Source organism: Nematostella vectensis, chromosome 13 (genome assembly GCF_932526225.1).
Source record: "Nematostella vectensis chromosome 13, jaNemVect1.1, whole genome shotgun sequence".
Taxonomy (NCBI): Eukaryota; Metazoa; Cnidaria; class Anthozoa; order Actiniaria; family Edwardsiidae; genus Nematostella; species Nematostella vectensis.
Window position 1 is genome coordinate 6,067,330 of NC_064046.1, and position 20,395 is coordinate 6,087,724.

Genomic DNA, 20,395 nt, shown 5'->3' on the forward strand with positions numbered 1-20,395 from the left:
AGGTATCCCAGTAAATAGATGCCTCAAGCACTGCAACTGCTCGTTTTTTAGGGCCAAAAAATAGGACTTGAAACTCTTACTTAACCAAGTCGCAGGCCTTTTCTTACACCAAAGCTCGTTACGACGCGTTGATGGTGTCACACATGTGACACGTCTCAGCCAATAGCGAGCCTCCGGTCTCTCAGAAACAGGAGTGAACGGCTAGAACCATAGTCTTTCTCTCCTTTCTTCCCCTCCCCCCAGTCTACCTCCCCTTCCCTTGAGCCGCTACGCAGGCTACACTTCCTAAGACTCCTAAACCTTTTAAATTTAGACCCTCTTTTAAGCCCCCTCCCCTGTATAATAGCACAGCCACCGGGATTTTGCGAGAATAACGGGCGGGAAACGGGATTTGGACCCCCCTTCAGGACCCTTTCAACAGCTTTTCTGATGGCGAGGAGACTGGGACTGAAGTACGAGAGCCATCTGTCACCTGTACAGCGGTTTTCCCTGTTAATCAACATGGTGGACAGAAGAAGAAGGGCGATTTACCACAAATAACAAAAAGACTGGAAAAGCGGTGCTATGGAGTCGCTGATCTACCGGCGACAATCCTCTGTTTGTGTGAAATAACAATGGCGAAAAGGTAACGAGCGACTTATAGGTAATAGATAAAATGAAATGATTTGTAAACTCAGCTGTGAAAGGTGAACTACTCGCTCCGATCTTGATTGTTTTCCGCAAAAACAAATCTAGCCCTAGCTATGGTTATACTCAATCAATTTATCAATCAATTAACTTTATTTATTCATGGTAGTAATTTTAATACACACATATGGTTTTTAAATTAGTCTCGCATATCTTAAAAATAAATACTCCCAAATATAAGTACTATTCCAACTAGATTTTGAATAATATGATTTTTCATGATAATGTTTAATGTTATACTTATGTACTTCAGCGATCTTTTGAAATTGCTCAAAGTACTACAGGGTCTGTGATAATTTGGGTGCTTATTCCATTCAACTACCCTGTGATAATTAGGACCGCTTGAGAGCATTTGTTCTGGTTTGGCAATTTAGAGAGCTAGGTTTTTACCCCCTGACCTGGGTTCAAACCCTGTTCCTCTTTCTTGAGAGTCCTCTGGGCTATTATGCCAAATCCCAAGGATTATAAACCAAGCAAGGCCTTATTAAGAAAGTATGACACCTAGATTTACTGGAATATTATATAGTTCTTAAATTTATATGATTATTATAATAAAACTTATACCACGCCCCTAGCCAATACATACTGTGCTATTTCCCAATTAAGCCTTTTCATAAATTACTCTATAAGTTGTATATGTAGTAAATGTCAAATGTCACAGTTGGTCTTTTTTCTTGAAGTATGGCTGGGCGTGGCGGGAGTAGTAGGGCTAGGCAGCGGCGGCCTTTGACGGACAGAGGCCGGCATAGTCTGCATCAAGAGCAAGGAATAATGGCACAGATGATGCACTATAGTAAGTGACAAAATATAGCCAGCATGCAGGCGTTTTCCCTGTGTGAGTGTTTTTTCCACTATGCACCATGCTGTGGCCTCCATCTGGTTTTATTTTGGGTGAATGTGAGCTCCTCAGCTATATATTTGAATTGTACTTGTCTATTTGCATGTTGCTTTTCCTTTCTGAAAACTACAGCTCCAATTTTAGGCAGTGCATAAACACTATGAAAAGAAGAGTGCATTTTAACCCAGGGGTTTCATTCAGGTCAGACAGTCAAAGGAACTCCCTGTTACTATTTTCCAAGCACCAGCTACTTTGTTTAAAAAAATAGATGAAATTTTATTTATTAAAACAAAATAACTTCCACCCCCTACTTATCAATCTCCACCACCTACGTTGAACTTAATGAAACCCCTGTAACCTAATTGATGGCTTGATCTAAACTGTCAGTGTCTGAGGCCAGACTGCGTGGGAAAATACGAAGAATTAATGAAGCTCTTGAGGAGGACCCTGTTGATGTTCAGACGCTGTGTAACCTGGCCATGTCATGTGATGGCCTGATAACCAATGACCTGCGACGGAGAGTCTGGCCAAAACTGCTTAATGCCAACTCACTTGACATATCAGTGACCAAAAATAAAAAAGGTGAATCCATTGGTTTGACAATATTTTTTATATTTTGTCTGTCTGTCTTTTATTGTACAACCCTTTAATTTGTGTGGCTTGTTTTGTTGACACAGGTTCAAGTGAAACAGCTCAATTTCAGGAGAATAAATATTGGGTTCAAGTCAACCTTGATGTTGACAGATCACACAGGCGATTTCCAAAAGGTAGCCTTTTTTTTAGAAAGATCTGATCATCAGTATTATGATTATTTATATCATTAACCACTCTTAATCATCATCATTGATATTATTAGTATTACCATTATAATCATCATCACCATTTTTTTGTTATCAACTGTGCATTATACTGTAACCTTACCATCATCATCATTATCATAACAATCGTCTTTATCATCATCATCCTCACTGTCACCAGCTTCATAAGGAAAGATAAGGCAGTCTCCCATTTGACCTTACTGTACTCTAGCTGGCTCCCTGTAATGTCCAGGAAACTCCCTGAAACTCCCAGGATCCCTTGGCATGAACCACTGAGAGCAGAGCTTCTTGGCCAAAGGATGATGACGATGACCATCTATCAGCAATATCATCATATCCACCATAACCATCATAATCATTCATTAATGTGACAAAATTCCTGAGCAAGTATATCAAGCCACTATCTGCTAGGTAACAATGCACGTAAGTAGTTCCCTGTATTGCTCTGTGGATTGCATTTGCAGAGATGCGGGTCTCCAGAAGGAAGGTGCTTCAAAGCCAACTGACAAATGTTATCATGCGGGTGATATGTAAACACCAGAATCTCCATTACTACCAGGTAAGTGTACGGTTTTCCTGTAGATGACTTTCATTGCTAATACGTGGATGCTTCAATTTATTATTACAAACCATGTGTAACTTGTAACACTACTGTATTTTTGTAATACATTATTCAATGAGAAATCATTCATCAGCCATCATTCTTGTCAAAGTGTATTATTTTTTGTTTTTTGTGCTTTGCTGTGATCAATAAAAACATTACATTATTTATTCACATAAAAGTTGTTTTTCTGAACCCCTTGCCTTCTGTTCATCTTGGCCTATTGGGTATTAGTCTTCTTGGTGGGTTCAGTAGGAAGAAGTAGTTTATCCAAGATAATTGATCATCCTGCCACTGCCTTAGGTTTAAATTCAACCTTTTTCTTCTGTGCTTGTCAGGGCTATCACGATATTGCTGTAACACTGTTACTGGTGGTTGGAGAAGACTTGGCAACTGCACTATTAGAGCAACTGTCGCTTCACCAGCTCAGGTAAAAGACAGGTACCAGGTGCTAATGGGTTCAATTCTGCCATCTTTTTTTCAGACAGGTAGCTTAAGGTGGATGCAAGGGTATGTGCACCCCACCACACCCAATCATCTTACCTTTTTGTAGGGATTTCATGGAACCAACCATGGAGAAGACAAACAAGATGTTGTCATTCATACACCCCATCATACAGGAAGCAGACCCTGAACTTGAAGACTTCCTTATAAGGTAAATGGCTCATGAAATATAATTGGCATCTTTACATCAGCTTTGGGTTTTAATTTATAACTTTCTTATTATCTTCACTCTTCGTAGCAACTAAGAAGTGGTGATTTAATTTACCCAAATCGTAGGCTTTTCTAGCACTTTCACTAAACGGGGTCATTTTGATGTACTGTGTACTGTCCCTTTGAGCAGAGTCAAAATAATGCATCTTGAGTTGGTGACCTTATCTGAGACAGAAAGACACAAAGTTTGAATCTGAATTCCCTTTTCCAGGTTCGAGGTTGGTCAAATGTTAACCCCTTTTTCATGTCAGAGGCTGTTCAAATGTTTGCCCTTTCCAGGTCCGAGGCTGTTCAAATGTTCGCCCTTCTCCAGGTCCGGATTTAATTTAATGTTCGCCCTTTTCCAGGTCTGAGGTTGGTCAAATGTTTGCTCTCAGCTGGCTCATAACTTGGTATGGACACGTCATCCAGGACTTTGACACCATTGTCCGGTTGTATGATTTTTTCCTGGCGACACATCCACTGATGCCCGTTTATCTTGCTGCAGCGGTAGGTACATCTAACCCCTTTATCAAGGTGCCTTTGTCCTATACCCGCTCCTAACCAATAACTCAAAACGACCTCATCTCATGGTTTCCTCAGCTGGTAATACATCGTCGCGATGATGTGTTGCTAGGCGAATGTGACATGGCGTTTGTGCATCATTCACTCTCCAAGATTCCAAGTGACTTCTCTTCACGAGTGGAGGAACTTATTACATCTACCAAGTACCTGTTCGAGAAATACTCACCAGAAAAGATGGCCAAGGCAGCCGAACGGCACCTGAAGGAAAGGTGAGCTCCGTGAAAACAGCACCAGAAATGCTACGTGTTTTCATAGCATACACCCATACGTCTTCCATGGCCCTATTCTCGCAAAATTGACCGCGTTAGAATTTTTATGTGTACCTTTGAAATTCCCATCCAGTAAGTACCAGCTCTATTAATGGCGAAACTTCAGAATACGCGTCAAATAATTTCCATTTTCCTTGAATTTACTGGCTCGTTATATACACATCGAGGTGTGAATTCATATTCTTTATGGACGGGTATTCTGCAGTTGCTTCCCATCAATAATCCATTCGAAACTCGACAAGTTTCAGTTTTCCCTGAAGGTTTGATTTATTGAAACGGCACCAGGATCACGCATAACCACAACCTATTCATTTCTAGCATGGCCCTCGCCCAACACACACAGTTCCTGTATGACTTATCAGACCAGAGACCTGACTCAATCCTTCGTAGACGCCGCCAACAGAATTCACAGCTACATGCATACCAAGGGGGTGAACCTGTTCTAAGGGACTCCACCAATCCTTACGTTAAGCTTGCCGTATGGACGTTAACGGCCTCTCTCGGAACCGTGGCACTTTATGTCTTGGGATCTGCGAAGCGTTGGATTTGACATGGTCCAATAGAATACCAAGTGTGCGCCACCCCCTAACCCTTACGGCATATATAGTGAGCGGGATGTCTTAGGATCTGCGAAACGTTGGATCTGACATCGTCGAAACGATGTATCTGACAGAATACCAAGTGTGCGCCATCACCTAACGCTTTAGGTATGGGCATAATACATTGAAGAGGGATGGGGATCCAATGAATGTCATTTTATCATTATAAGAAGATGGTATGATTTCAGATCGAGTTTGTAGAGTCTGTTAAGAATCACCATGGCCTATCAAGGATTCTACGTATGGATTTTACGTAGAGCATTTTATTGTGGGGCCTATCACATCGAATGGACTGGAGACGTATTTATGGGCTATCGTTTCCCAAAATATTCTTATACGCCATGGTACATACATGTACCGGTACGATTGAAGCACACACATGAATCACGTGAAAGTATTTTGGATCAAGCATCGAATAAGCAATTTCAATATTTATATCATAGAAGTAATGGCACATTTTAGCGGTTACAAAAATTATTGAAGTATTCAAGTTGTATAAGTGAATGAAAAGAAATTGTTGGAAATTATTGAAAATTTTAAAAAGAAAAATGGCTTCACTATTATTTGTTTATTACTTGTGGGTGTTTGGTTATCGATCAATGACCCTGGTAGCTTTGTGTATCTTCCTCCTACGTCAACAGCTCTAGTGTCCAAACTACAACAGATATGAGTGCACTTTTTAATATTCTGCAAGCGGTCGAGAATCGCCATCTGGCTTCCGTCATTCAAACTCCTTGAAGCGGATTCCCTGCCAGCAAGCCGACGAATCGCCATCTGGCTTCTGTTATTCAAACTCCTTGAAGCGGATTCCTTGCCATCAAGCCGACGAATCGCCATCTGGCTTCCGTCATTCAAACTCCTTGAAGCGGATTCCTTGCCAGCAAGCCGACGAATCGCCATCTGGCTTCCTTCATTCAAACTCCTTGAAGCGGATTCCTTGCCATCAATTCGACGAATCGCCATCTGGCTTCCGTCATTCAAACTCCTTGAAGCGGATTCCTTGCCATCAAGCCGACGAATCGCCATCTGGCTTCCGTCATTCAAACTCCTTGAAGCGGATTCCTTGCCAGCAAGCCGACGAATCGCCATCTGGCTTCCGTCATTCAAACTTCTTGAAGCGGATTCCTTGCCATCAAGCCGACGAATCGCCATCTGGCTTCTGTTATTCAAACTCCTTGAAGCGGATTCCTTGCCATCAAGCCGACGAATCGCCATCTGGCTTCCGTCATTCAAACTCCTTGAAGCGGATTCCTTGCCAGCAAGCCGACAAATCGCCATCTGGCTTCTGTCATTTAAACTCCTTGAAGCGGATTCCTTGCCATCAAGTCGACGAATCGCCATCTGGCTTCCGTCATTCAAACTCCTTGAAGCGGATTCCTTGCCAGCAAGCCGACGAATCGCCATCTGGCTTCCGTCATTCAAACTCCTTGAAGCGAATTCCTTGCCAGCAAGCCGACGAATCGCCATCTGGCTTCCGTCATTCAAACTCCTTGAAGCGGATTCCTTGCCATCAAGCCGACGAATCGCCATCTGGCTTCTGTCATTCAAACTCCTTGAAGCTGATTCCTGGCCATCAAGCCGATGAATCGCCATCTGGCTTCCGTGATTCAACTCCTTGAAGCGGATTCCTTTCCAGCAAGCCGACGAATCGCCATCTGGCTTCCGTCATTCAAACTCCTTGAAGCGGATTCCTTGCCATCAAGCCGACGAATCGCCATCTGGCTTCCGTCATTCAAACTCCTTGAAGCGGATTCTTGCCAGCAAGCCAACGAATCGTTATCTGGCTTCTGTCATTCAAACTCCTTGAAGCGGATTCCTTGCCATCAAGCCGACGAATCGCCATCTGGCTTCTGTCATTCAAACTGGCCAGCAACTTAATAGATTTCTTAACCACGGGCTAAAGGATAATCTGACTCCGAAATGAAGTCTTACGTCTTGTCAGTACCGAATAAAGCACGTTTTCCTACATCAACTGGCCGTATTTGCCTTGGTTTCGCTCCTCCATCGAGCTCTCCTTACGCGCTTACGACCTTTCAAACGACGCGCTGTGTAACCGCCGCCGCCACCTGATAACTCGACCCCCTCGAACCCCATCGGCATGTTTTTTCCTTCTCTCCTATAAAATATTTATTTTCCTTACCAATCAAAAACACTAACCAATTAAAAACACTAACCAATCAAAAACACTAACCAATCAAAAAGCACCAAATAAATGACGGATGCTAGAAAGCGGTTCAGCAGTTGGAAATTGTTGACGAGAGTTGGCAGAATATGGAAAGTCGTAGTAAGTTGATAGATCTCTGTGGACTGGAAAATATCAATTTTGATAGAGTAGATATTCCAAAAAACAAAAAATTTAATAAGCTTTGTGTGTGATACACAAAGTACCTTTTTAAGTTAAAACTCTAATAAAATAATAATAATTATAATTATAAAAAATGAAGAAAACATATAAACTAATTAGAGGGACTCGACCCTGTCACCTGACTCAGCCACTCTGCTCATGACGGCTATGAGAAGAAGACTAAAATTAATTTTATCACTTGTATTGAACCGTTCAAAAAGGTTAGTCGAGCATGTCGAATTTCAGCTGCTTTTCTGGCCACACTACCAGAGCGTACTTGGACTTTTTCCAGCTTCAAACCCGCCACCAAAGTGTGCTAATATAAAGCTATTCGGGTATTCTGGCATATTGTTTGATTTTTTTAGTCAAATCTAAAAAAAAATTACACTTCCTCATCAATCTCTTGGGGCCGCAGAAAGGAAGGGGTCACTTTTTGGCAAAGATTCTTGAGGTTAAGGGATTTCATTTTTTCCAAGTGTTTGCGGAAGGTTTACGATAAAACCAATAACCACCCTAGAAAACCCTAGGTTTCAGAGACCATGATGCTCTTGCTCTAGGCGTCAGCGGTCTCTTCCAAAGCGCGCGCATTTTTCGAACCGTGATCTAAACAATGGTTGCTATAGTTCGTCCATGACAATTTTTACTCCAAGCCTGAAGCTTGTTCGGAAAAGACTCTCGCTAATTCTAGATACAATGTCTCAAAATAACCGAAGGAACAGTGGACCCAGGCCTACGCGATGCACGAAAGGTGAGTCTGGGGCGAGTTGTGCATTGCGGGTTTCGTGCGTGATTCCCGCGGGCCCTTTTCGGCCGTTTTGGACACTTCTTATTCATCTTGAATTTTTGTAATTTTGTACCAGTTTGATAAAAAAAAAAGCCAAAAAAAGAAGAGTTATCGCTGTGTTTTCGCCACTGATAATTTTTGGAATTCCCTTCAACAGCCTCAAGGATAACTCTAAATATAATCAAAATAAAAAAGAAAAGGTATGTACTTATTCACTGCAAAATTTCCAAGAGCTCCATTAGTATCCTGTTTTTGGCATCATCGGACTCATTGCGTACAGCAAACAATAAGCATGTTAGCTCAGTTTAAGTAATTTATTTTCTAACTGCCGAGGCTTTGCTTGATTATCTATGATGACCGCTACTACGAAAGCAAACTTCGTAAGGTTTTAAATTCGTTTTTTGATTTTAGAATTTTCAAATAAAAATATATTTTTCAAACCAAGTGGGGTGCCCGTGCACCCAGTGCACCCCCCTGGATCCGCCACAGCATATTTCTTAACCTGTTGCACGTTATGATACTATTTGTAACATTCACAAATAGTGTACGCTGAAGAACAGGGCGAAAAGAAGGGGGCAAGCTGGCAATATTTTGATAACTTTCGTGTTTATTTTGTTGTTGTTTGGTTGTGTTGGCGTATTTTTTCACTAACGCAAGGCGCCCCAACAAATGCGGCGAGTTAATAAAGACTTGATATAATTCCACACTTGCAAGTACTGTTTTACTGAAATAGCGAAATTTATTTCTTTATGATCATGTTCATGGCCATAGGATAAAGCCAAGATGCAGGCCAAGCTGCAACAACTGTAAGTGTTTTTTTTATGAGCGTTCTTTGGGGTAGAAACAAATTTTCCAAAAATTAATGTTTTATTTTCCTACAGGAAATCACAGAAAGTCTTCATACAACATTTGCTAAATGGAATATTAGAAAAGGTAGGGCCAACAGCCGGAGAGATAGACGGACAGAGACACAGAATATATACAGACAAAGATGCCTTACTAACAAGATTCTCGGTGTTTTTAGGTCTTGGCTGCATCAGCCCCAGCACTCGCCGAAAGGTAGAGAAATAATCTGGTTATGAATTCGTTCTCCCATTTTCACAATGCACTGATTACATTTTCTCTTTTTTAGGGAAGAGAAAAACCTCCAGTCCTCCTGTGACGGGCTACAGGAAGAAAAGGTATAAAAATATTCTTACACATTTCATATCGTATATAAGAGACATTTAAGAACTAAATCTCTTTGTTTGGCAGGCGACGTTTGAAGCACAAATTACCGCGCAGGCGAAAAACAATGCCGCAAAAGATGCGTAAGTAGTTACCTAGTTTTTCCACAGTAAATATTATTCTGAGCTTCATTCTCTCTTATTGTTCTGTTGTTATTTCAACAGACGCCTCGTGGAACTGAAGAAGGAAATTGAACAGGCGAAAACACGTCAACACGCAGTAAGTCTTACAGCGAATACCGTAAATGATCTAATAAGTGCCCCTATCTAAAGAACGCCTCCTATCTAATGAACGCCACCCTAAGCTTACAAGTTTTTAATGATTGCCCCTCTCTATTGGGTGAGACTTGCTTAATGTCAAAAAAAGCTTGCTACGAGATCCTATGACTGAGACTCGAACGCCACTGCACTTGGTGTTGTTATATTTTCATAGTTTGTAAAGAACGCCCCCCCTCGGACCGTCGAAATTTAATAAACGCCCCGGGCGTTTAATTAGATCATTTACGAAAAGACCCGTCCACACGCAGTAAGTCTTACAGTGAAAAGGACCCGTCCACACGCAGTAAGTCTTACAGTGAAAAGGACCCGACCACACGCTGTAATCTTAAAACATATAAAGCCCGTCTATGCGCAGTATAAGTTACACTAAATAAAAAGCAAGTGTGTTTCAGATCAAATGTGGTCAATTTTTGACAATTGTCTGTTGTTTTAGTGCATCGCCGAGAGCCAGACTTGCTCTCCATCTACAACAAGCATAGGGACTGAATGCACTACTGAATGTGCCGAAGCTGATGTCCAGACCACCTGTGAAGTGACATTGGTGTCAGTTGAGACACAAACGGATGCTCTACCAGAGGTAATTAGACATTCTCCTTTCCCACATCTTTCAACGATTCTTGCGACGCGCGCGTTGCTACTGATTGGATTATTATTCAGCTATTCCAATCGCCTATTTAGCTGGCTTTGTCGCTGCAATGTGCTCACGTTTGAATCATTCTCACATATTCGCACAAACAAGGCCTCCGGAAAGGAACAGATTGGAATTATAAAAAAAAACACATATAAAGTTGCGATGCTTATAATATTATTACTGTGTCTGTGTTTTCTTTACAGAGGCGCCCAAACCGTGCAATTCTCGCATGGCAGAGCTTCCGTGAGAGCCTGCGTGGTCTGCGCAACCGCCTTCTGCACGGCTCTGATGCTTCCTAAACGGTCTTCAGTGGTAGCTAGCACACCTATGAAGAACACCCTACAGCAACAATTTATTAAGATACGCTGTTTCTCAGGGTGCTAGCTACCACAACAAGCAGACCATACGTAAGTGCCACACCCTTAAAAACATATCAAGTAAAGAAGAGGGGTAATTTAAAGCATCTGTGTGTTATGAACTGGTCCTGAAGGGGTGAAACAGGATTGAGTTAGCGGGTACATAATCTTAGCTTCCAGGAACTTACAACGGAAAGACGTGATTCGGGAACAAAAATGCCACGGAAAATGTGAAAAATGGCGATTCGGGGGTATACCGGTTTATTTTTATTTGCGAAAAGGTCGGCTACCTCTAGGACAGTTTTCCAGAAAAAAAAAACATTCAACAAAGCGCCACCATACTTTCATTAATTCTTTCAAATACTAATGACAGAAAAGAGACACCGTAACTTCTGAGTTCATTGTAATGCTAGGTTAAATCCAAATTGAGAAACTCAGAGAGACAGACGTGAAATGCACTCTGAAAAGGATTCTGTCTGATACATTTCAGTTCGCTATTGTTTGGACACACAAAACTGTCCCAGAGGTTTTTCAAATTACAGGAAAAAGCAACACGTCTTGTTACTTGTGGTACAAATTTACCAATACTACAAATACTGTATATCGTTAGATTATATAACAAAGATGTACGATATGACTGCATTGCCATGTCATTTCCTCTATTCCCTCTGTCATTTTCATCTATTCTGTTATCTATCATAATTGTATCATCGGTGTGACCACAAGCTATCCATCCCATCCTGGCTTTGCCGTAGTTCACTCAGCGCCCATTTCTTGTTATCGATCTCGATCATTAATGCACTGTATTCTCGGACAAGTGCCTCAAATCCCATCCCCACGGACTCGTACGCCTGGAGTGCTTCCCTAGCCCTCTGGAGCTCGCGCTCCTCTTCCTCTTTTGCCACTTCTAAAAGACCCCTGTAGAAACAGTGGAATGTATGAAGTATGAGTAGGCTACAAAAACATTGGATATACCAAAGGGTCAGGGGCACTTTTGTACTCGTTTTCAGCTACACGTTCACCTTGCGTTTTTTTTTTCCGAGTCGCGACTGTTTTTTGGTGACGGAAGCCATTTCGCAGTTACGGCGGCCGTTAGACCGCAAACCAATAGAGAGCGCCAAAAAGCACCAAGCGTCAAAAAAGCAGACAAGAGATACAAGCACAGATATGCGCTAAATCATCAACAACGCAAAGCTAAGAAAAAAAAAATGTGGAACTTTATTCAATTGCTAGCTTTGTGTTTATCGGTATTTTCTCGGTGACAGTAGAAGGCGTTCCTCTTTGACGTTGTTTTGATTGTGATTGATCTAAAGCGGTGACAGACCCAGAATTGAAATAAAATCAAAAGTCACGACTGACGTCCGCCAAAACACAACCCAAAACACAGTTGTGACTCGTAAACAAAAGACACAGGGTGCACGTATGACTTAAAACGAGTGTAAAAGATTCAAGAATTTTAAAGAACCAAAGGCATCATGATACAAAACATAAGAGTAGAAGAAGTCATTCTCTCCAGGAATGCAGTAAAACATGTCACAATACATAAAGATTTGTATATCGTTATTGACCACACGGGGTGGGGAGTTTTTTTTCAAATTTTTGGCTCTAGTTACAAGCGGCTTGAAAGAGAGGAGCGCAGTCCTTTAACATTTCGGATGAGGTAAAACAAAGCGTCATGACCTTTACCTTATTTTTTTCAGGGCTGCTACTGTCTCTGGTGTGTAAGTGTCACGAATTAACTGGTTCTGTAAAACCCTGTAAAACAGCAACAGCACAATAATAGAAAACAAACAAAAAGTTATATACCGCGATTGAGGAAGATAAAGTCTAGCCTTCTAGAAGCCCCCACCTTATTTTCAGACACATCGCCTCACACTTTGCAGCCAGCCAATCAGTTGTAACCTTATCATAGCGGACCTGGGACTGGAGCCTGTGTTTGGTTATAAGCTTTTCCAGTGATTCCAGGGACTGTAGGAGTGTCTATAGGAATGAACAAAAGTAAACCACTACACTATTTGATCAGGTATGTGCTCTTGGTTAATATTGGCACTTCATCCAGTCCCTGGTTCCCACGGATAGCACTTTAAGGCATGCAGTTCAAGACTTGATCATGTCTTAGTTTAAAGTGCTTCTCAAAAACTAAAAATCCATTTTTTTACCTGGTAGTATTGCCTGAACTGTCTGTCTCGCATCAGTCGGTCCTGGCCAAGTCTCTTTCGCTCTTCTTGAAGCAAGGACTTTTCTTTTTGCAAGATGGCTGGAAGTTGACCAGCTTTTGCAAATGATAATCCTTCACTCTCTGAAATTGTTAAAAACAAGAAACCCTAAACATTTGGAAAACATCTACACCACAACATACAGTATAACCATTTTTTCAGTTTAATTTAATTATTTTAATGTTTGATCATATTGAAACAAATTAGCCCTGAGAGGTCAGACTTATCTAGATCAGAAAACAACAATTAAAGTGTCAAGAGCATTTCGAAATACAATCTATACCCAAATGCATTCTTGACTACCTCAATTGCTGAACAGTGTTTCTTTTTATAGAAATACATGTCTTATATAAAGCATAACTTAACCCAAACACCATGATATGGAAACTAGAGTGTGTTGTGACGATTTGCTTTAGGTCAAACATTAGTGAACCACTCCAGCATACCATAATCTTTACTTGGCTCATGGAAGTTGACCAGCAATTCACACTTAGCTCTCAATCTGGACTCTAGTTCTGGGATGATGTTCTGTTGAAAAGACTAAGATAAAAAGTTTAATTAATTAATATTTCACTTAAAGAGAAAACCTGTGCAACAGTCCAGGTTTTGTATTCCACGGACACACAAATACAGTGTGAACACCAGTCCCAAGGAACAAGATGATGAAGATTTCACAAGTTTTTACATATTTTCAGTTCCAGGGGATTCCAGGGGTTTCAGGGTATTTATGGTTAGTGCAAAGCATCTCAGTCATTTTCATACCAGTGTTGGTGGGTTTGAGAATGGATTGGCCCAATTACAAAAGCCCAGAAAGGTTTAAAGTTTTTTTTACAACTTACTTCTGATTGTGGGAAATCATAAATCAAGATTATAGAGACAGCAACAAAAGACATTAATTAAACACAAATCAACTCTTGTCCTATAAACTCAACATAAAGACCCTTGGTTGTGGATGGTAGCTAGACCTCCCCCCCAAAAAAGAGAGTCATTCCATTTCTCACAGACTATGTTTTTTTAACAAAACCTGTTGTATTTTTATCTTGTGTGAATCATTTTGCACCAAGTCCTCCTGCTTGAGACCTAGCAAAGTTATCTCATCTGACCCTTCCGGTGTAAATGACAGGTAATGCACGGCCTCAGCATTTGATATGGCTGAACTGAGAGCATCATACAACTAGGAGTAACCAGGAACAATATCAATAAGAGAATTATTAAATAATTTGCTTCTTCTGTAGCATTTGCTGCTCATCTCCACAATCAGACTGCTTGCAGGCAGTACTTGGTGTTATCACCATGGAAAAACTGCTCTATTTGGTGATTGGGCTCTTGTATTTTGAGCTGCATGGTTCCTAGGGGCGAGAGCAAAAACAGACACAGGGCAGTGGGAGAGAAGAGGGAAAAACCTTCTCTCTTCTCTCCCCCTGCCCTGCATCTATTTTTGCGCTCTCCCCAAGGAACCACATGGCTCAAAATACAATATTGCGCATGATCACCAAATAGAGCAGGTTTTCAGCGATGATAACTCTGAGAACCGCCTGCAAGCGAGCTACCACCATCACCAATAATAGTAATCTTACAAACATCATCCTAGTTAACCAAAAAAATCATCCATATCGTCATCAATATCATCATCATTTTCATCAACATCATTACTGTTGTTGTTATAATGATCACTACAATTCTACTGTCCTATGGCACTAGAGAGTCACAACATAATCATCATCACTTTCATGATAATAATCACTGTTGCTGAAATAATTATCACTGTTATTGCTATAATTATCAATAACATCACATCATCATCATTAATGTCATTGTTATAATTGTCATATCATTGTGATATTACAACATCTTTCCAATTTGAAATAACACAAACAAATAGGCATTTTGTTGAACACAACAACTGAATACCATTTTATTTTTATAACTGACCATGAGACTAAGCAAAAAGGGCTTACAGCCACAGAGAGCCCAACTACAATACAACAATCATAATCATCTTGTAACCTACCGCAGCAGTGGATGGCGAAGGAACGTTCTCATTTTTGCTAATGTTTTGCTCCATGATCAGAGACTTAAGCTCAGAATAAACTGTATGTGCCTCTAGGTACTTTTCCTTCTGTTTCAGCAAAGAATCTTTAGTCTGATAAGTAATCAAAGACCATCAATTTGCTGGAAATAGGTACTTCTCACTAAAAAATGGAGGAACTAGAAAACCCCATTTACAATCGTTAGCCTTAAGGTGAACCAGGGACCATTGTTACTGATAAGGCAAATAGAAGCTTTAATTGAAGCATTTTTATTCAAATAGTTGAACAGTAAGAAATAAAAACAAGTTAAGTATGCTTCTTTAATTGCTTGGTTACTTGGTTACTTAGCGAAAGCTGGGCAGCAAAACAAGCTTCTATGGTAAGTGCATTTTCACCAAAAAAAGGTTCCTTAGGCTCATTATGGGCCAACAGTCACCTCTTCACACAGCTCTTTTCACTGATAGTTATATGGCCTTAACAGTCACATACCCAGGGTTGGCTGAGAGGGGGTGGGCAGTCATAGGTATCATAGGAAAAAAGCATAGTATTTGAAGATTCCTTAGTAAGACAGCACACACCCTGTGTAGGTACCTGCGTAAGCGTCTTATAGTTAGACTAACCTCAGTGAGTTCAGAGTGTGTTGTTCGACTCAAGCCATCTTCTGTCAGTGTGCGACTTAGAGCAAACAGTAGTTTGGTAAATTCTGGGTTATTTTCGACCTCAGCCGCCGTGATACATATTGGTAGACTGGCATTCACTTATCAGAAATAAACAACAACAATAGGTTAGTTTGCACCTAACAATTTTACATCAATAACCACATCAAAACTTATCACTGATCCGCTAACAATAGATGTCATGGCAAAATTACTTAGAAAAGAAAAGCTAAGATACATTCAACAATGTTGCCAGCACTTTCGTTTTGACAAATGAATCATGTAATCTTCATTGAGTCGCCTACATTTATCCACGGTTTCTTGGACTGAAACAACAGATGCCATCTTTGAGACGTATTTCAGCGTTGTAAACTCTCAATAGCCTTCAAAAGGCCATGAATTCTAAGGGTATAGCGGGCTGTTTTTGTCCATTTCTTGACAGAGATCTGCCGCCAAATTTCAGAAATGGAAGTTTACAAAATGCATTACTTATGAGACTTATGATTGGCTCTCCAAATGGAAATAAGGTAATCGCTGATTGGTTAATAAGCACTAGAATTGATTTTGGTCTATGGCTGTTTCCCATTGGTGCATCTAATCATTTTATATAAAAATACTATTGATTGGTCAAATCTAAAAAAGTTGACCAACCAAAATTGTTCTTGTCATTTAGAAACGCGGAAAACATATTCAACAGAAAGAGTCGGGTGTTAGTCGTCAAAGTATTGAAGTTTTCTTGGTAAAATCCTTATTTATTTGCTGTATTTATTAACAGAAGGTATGTGTCATGTTTTTATTTATTATAAGATTTCTGCGCCGAATATGAGCGTTTGAATGAGAGCTGGCGACGTCGCTGAAGCGGCGATGCGACCTACCTCGCTGTTTTACACTTCACTTTGTCCGGTTGCGAATCCTTTGTGTTTTTGTACAATTACCACAAAATTGTTAAAGTAAAAGCCATAGTTCCAATCCAACAAAACGAAAGGCTATATGAAATGGATTTTTTTTTGCTCCTATTGGCATATCTATAAATTCTTTGATATTTTCCGATTGCTTGCTCAGCGAATCGATAAAAAACTGAGAAACCCCTATACTAGATTTCCAAACACCTCTATGTAAACGTAAACGTTTCCAGTTTTCCAATTGATTATTTGATTCTGTCGTTTTTATTACCAGATACTTTGGTTTCAAGCTCTTTTTTTACTTATGATTACCTTTGAAGCAAAGTTTTTCATGGATTGCTTCCCATTTGTAGATTTTAATTTTTTTGTTGAGTAAAGAAAATTAAAATTATTTTCAGAGATACTTAAGCTTACTCGTTTTTTTTAATGTTATCTTCAGTTTGTTATATTTTACAGAGTAATTTATTGTTTCTTGCCTGTTTCTAGGTAAATTTCTGGCTCTTTTTTTCTTCTCTTGTTATGTTTTTCTGACCGTATTTTGCTTTTTCTGCATGTATTGTGGTCATTAAATCTTTTATTTCTTCATTTGCATTATCGTAAGAGATATGGCATGATTTTACTGCATGAATTTTCTAAACAATGCGGCAAACAGCATGAATTTTCTAAACAAAACTATGTATTTAGAAAAAAAAAATTGCAAGTCTCATGGTCATTATTTTTTTAATACATACTTTTTTTTTTACAATTACAGTGGTACAGCAGGGCCTCAACAGATTTATCCAAGAATGGCGGGGGGACATTCCGGGGGGGGGGGGGGGGAAGGGGGTTCTTCAGGTTAAAAATGATACTGATGCTATTCAGGAAATTCCACAAAATCCCCCTAAAAATACCTGCACTCCAAAAATTGCTACCCGAGCGTCCCCATCAGGTGGACATGGGAAGAACCCCCCCCCCCCCCACAATAGAAAGGACATGAGGAAAAAAAGGGGCACAGACATTTGCTGTAGACTTTTCTTTGTTAAATACTGTTTTCCTATTTCATCTTTTCCTTGTTAACTTCCATTAATTAAGACACACAGTCCTGATGTTTGCTGCTTTATAGAAGTATTATGTATATCATCATAATGTTATAGCAATAACATCAGTTTTCCATTTGATAGAAACCAAGATGGAGGGAGGAGGCGAATTGCCGCCAGCGCGGAACACCAGCCCGCATGCTGTTATTGACATTGATTATCTCAAAAGCCGACCTGGACTTACAAAAATTGCAGAAATAGTAAGTAACCAACCTAAAAGTTCTGAATGGTTATGCTACAAGCCAATACTTCCACTTGATAGTAGATTAGATCAAGTAATGTAAAACTAGAATATACTGGGTTTGACTACATTACATGTCTACACCAGATTTTTATATAGTTATTTTAGTTCAATTAGATTTTTACCCCAAAAAGAAAGTATGATAGAACTTATAAATAAGACTGATACCACTAATACAATGAAGCAACTATGTTTATTTGATAGTTGTCTGGAATAGAGTATGGCTGAGAGTAACCTGTTACGGCTGAATTAATCAGCAACATTTAGTCATATTGGACATGTCTCAGACATTTATATTCGAGCATCATAGCTGTAGGCTGATTTACACTCTGATTTACACAACTTTTAGACTATGTCTAAAACAGCCTTAATTTCTCTCCTGCCCACAAGACCAGCAGACTTGGTATACCTGATTTTTACAGGATTTAATTTGTTACTACCACAATCAAAATACTTTAATGATTTTGATGTAACTTTTCATCATCTTTTATTGTTCTAAAAAAAGATCAAATTTCTACCACTGTAATACATACAATAACATTTTGTTTTTCAGATGTGTCTGTTGATTGCGTTTGCATCGCTGTCAGGGTACACTGGCAGCCACAAAGATGCACGTTTTGGCTCCCGCTTTGATTTCTTCTATTTTGTTACCATCACATCTTGGCTGATCATCATCGCTGTTTTCCTCCTCTTTTTATTCAAAGTCTACAACAGATTAAACATCAATTGGAATGTGGTGGTAAGTCAAAAGTCACACTATCCAATGAGGGATGAATGTTCAGTTTTTAGGGTCATCCCTGTTGGTGTATTGTGTTAAGTTTCTATAATAACTTTAAAGTTTCCTGAATCAATTGCCTGGTAGTATGGATGAAAAACGTTTGAATGACTCATTTTATTAATCGTGCCCCTACAATCGCATGAAAATCCTCAAGCCAAGGCCTTGTGCAAATCCTGGTACATCTCATTATTCAAAGCATTTCTAATTAGCACTGGAGTGTAATAACAGGGGTTTCATTTAGGCCTGGCGGCCGTCAGAACCGCCAGCTACTATTTTCCGAGCGATGGCTATTTAAAAAAAAGTTGATTAATGTTGATCTAATAACTTCCACCCCCGACTTATCAATTTCCACCAAGTACTCTGAAATTTAATGAAACCCCTGAATAATAACCCATTAATAGTTATCTGCTGATAAATTTTTACTTTTGAGCTTCTCATGATAATGATAAATCTGCATCATGCTTATGTTGTGATCATGTTTTCCCAGCTCGTGGTGTACTGTACCGTGACAGCCTTCATGTTGCTGGTTTCCTCAGCACTTGTTCTAGATGCTGTGGTACATCACCGCACAAGGAAGGAATCAGAGGAGATTGTCAATGGACACTGGACTAATTTCTGTTCTCTTGAAAAATGTGGCAACATAGAAGCTGCAGGGGTAAGTTGTATACATACATACTGTATTGTAGAGGAAACATACCACACAGTAAAATACATAATCCTATAGGTGTTTGTCTTAATAATGAATGAATTGATGGAAATTGCAAACAAAGGTTTTAGAAAAAAATACAACAATCACATAAACTTGTAATTAGTTTTATTCATTATATAGAGAAAAAAGGGTTTTGTTAGAAGTGCTACAGGCCAACAGCTTTGTAATGAGACGAATTTCAAGTAAACAAAATTTCAGGTGGCCCACTCCCTCACTGTCTGTCGTCCATTGAGCAAGTTAGTAAGGCATGTTACTCAACTTGACATTTTTGTTTTTGTTTTCACAGGCATTTGGTATTATTGCCACTGCTCTATTCATTGTGGATGCAGTATTTTACTTTATTGAGAATAGAAGAGGCAGAGAAGCTCCCCCACCTGGGGCAGAACAGTTTTGATCACTTGTAGCGTAGCAGTCCTCAGGCCATATGGGATTGGGATTATTGCCCTTCAAATCTCTGACATGATGTATTGAGATTGTACAGGAGAAGGGGAGGGGACTGCAACACGTCAATCATTGGGATGGGAGGTGGGGGGCTGGGGCTACGGAATTTCGTCTGACTATCATGTGAACACTATTTAATTATTCAAGAAATGGGGCCCTTGGACTGATCAAGCTTGCAAAAAAGATGAACACTCTTCCAGGAAGCTCTTCTCTCCTTGAATTCTGCTCAGTGAATTCGCTTAGGATTCTTGCTGTTCCTAACACTACAGTTATAAGGTGGCACTTCCCAAAGTCCTGAAATATTTATCATTAAAACTCTTTATTTTATACCTAAATGAAGTAGTCGCAACAAACATTTTCTAGTCCAAAATATATTAGTTATGGTAACTATTGGCCAGAGATACCTTTGGATCTAAAAACGCTCTAGGGATATAAAGACAATATGATCATGACGTTATTTTTTAAAGTGACAGAAATGTCATGTAAACGTAGCATACAAGCGACCTGTGCAACGTTTGGCGGTTTTTATCGTGAGGTATGCCATAATTCCCTTTCATTTCTATCTTTTGAACCTCATGGTCCCAAGGATGGCCCTTCACTTTTGTGAGTATAAAGGTATACTCTTATAGGTCGCGC

At 39.9% G+C, this 20,395-nt stretch overlaps 4 protein-coding genes and 1 long non-coding RNA gene across 9 annotated transcripts; 4 read left to right on the forward strand and 1 right to left on the reverse strand.

Annotated features, from left to right (window-relative positions):
• The first annotated feature begins 376 nt into the window (after positions 1–376).
• Positions 377–7,062, forward strand: LOC5518014 (TBC1 domain family member 20). 4 transcript variants are annotated; one of them, XR_007306302.1, is made up of 11 exons: positions 377–625; positions 1,368–1,480; positions 1,913–2,107; positions 2,203–2,292; positions 2,775–2,902; positions 3,283–3,374; positions 3,498–3,599; positions 4,006–4,147; positions 4,241–4,431; positions 4,810–5,198; positions 5,732–7,062. XR_007306302.1 is itself a non-coding variant. In XM_048720888.1 (10 exons), exons 2-10 carry the CDS (start codon positions 1,369–1,371, stop codon positions 5,039–5,041), a joined length of 1,284 nt encoding a protein of 427 aa, XP_048576845.1. In that variant the 5' UTR covers positions 377–643; position 1,368; the 3' UTR covers positions 5,042–5,653. The 4 variants fall into 4 exon arrangements, 3 of the variants coding, with proteins under 3 accessions (XP_048576845.1, XP_048576844.1, XP_032218444.2); XM_048720888.1 differs by lacking the exon at positions 5,732–7,062 and having other exon boundaries at positions 377–643; positions 4,810–5,653; XM_048720887.1 differs by lacking the exon at positions 5,732–7,062 and having other exon boundaries at positions 4,810–5,653.
• A 1,327-nt stretch (positions 7,063–8,389) lies between these two features.
• On the forward strand, positions 8,390–10,028 carry LOC116601609. Its single transcript, XM_048720889.1, has 6 exons — positions 8,390–9,024; positions 9,100–9,151; positions 9,243–9,277; positions 9,351–9,399; positions 9,473–9,528; positions 9,610–10,028. Exons 1-6 carry the CDS (start codon positions 9,002–9,004, stop codon positions 9,713–9,715), a joined length of 321 nt encoding a protein of 106 aa, XP_048576846.1. The 5' UTR covers positions 8,390–9,001; the 3' UTR covers positions 9,716–10,028.
• A 211-nt stretch (positions 10,029–10,239) lies between these two features.
• On the forward strand, positions 10,240–10,814 carry LOC125559051. The gene is made up of 2 exons (XR_007306303.1): positions 10,240–10,300; positions 10,558–10,814. It is a non-coding gene; the product is annotated as an uncharacterized LOC125559051 (long non-coding RNA).
• Positions 10,815–11,271: 457 nt separating this feature from the next.
• Positions 11,272–16,097, reverse strand: LOC5518063 (HAUS augmin-like complex subunit 4). The gene is made up of 9 exons (XM_001637937.3): positions 15,918–16,097; positions 15,577–15,713; positions 14,938–15,069; positions 13,951–14,100; positions 13,373–13,466; positions 12,870–13,009; positions 12,560–12,690; positions 12,397–12,465; positions 11,272–11,628 (listed from the first exon to the last, which is right to left on the reverse strand). The coding sequence occupies exons 1-9, from the start codon at positions 15,955–15,957 to the stop codon at positions 11,418–11,420; spliced, it is 1,104 nt and encodes a 367-aa protein (XP_001637987.2). The 5' UTR covers positions 15,958–16,097; the 3' UTR covers positions 11,272–11,417.
• A 147-nt stretch (positions 16,098–16,244) lies between these two features.
• LOC5518062 lies at positions 16,245–19,902 on the forward strand. 2 transcript variants are annotated; one of them, XM_001638004.3, is made up of 5 exons: positions 16,245–16,390; positions 17,675–17,790; positions 18,385–18,570; positions 19,097–19,264; positions 19,605–19,902. In XM_001638004.3, the coding sequence occupies exons 2-5, from the start codon at positions 17,683–17,685 to the stop codon at positions 19,710–19,712; spliced, it is 570 nt and encodes a 189-aa protein (XP_001638054.2). In that variant the 5' UTR covers positions 16,245–16,390; positions 17,675–17,682; the 3' UTR covers positions 19,713–19,902. The 2 variants fall into 2 exon arrangements, with proteins under 2 accessions (XP_001638054.2, XP_048576847.1); XM_048720890.1 differs by having other exon boundaries at positions 16,261–16,390; positions 17,660–17,790.
• The last annotated feature ends 493 nt before the right edge of the window (positions 19,903–20,395 follow it).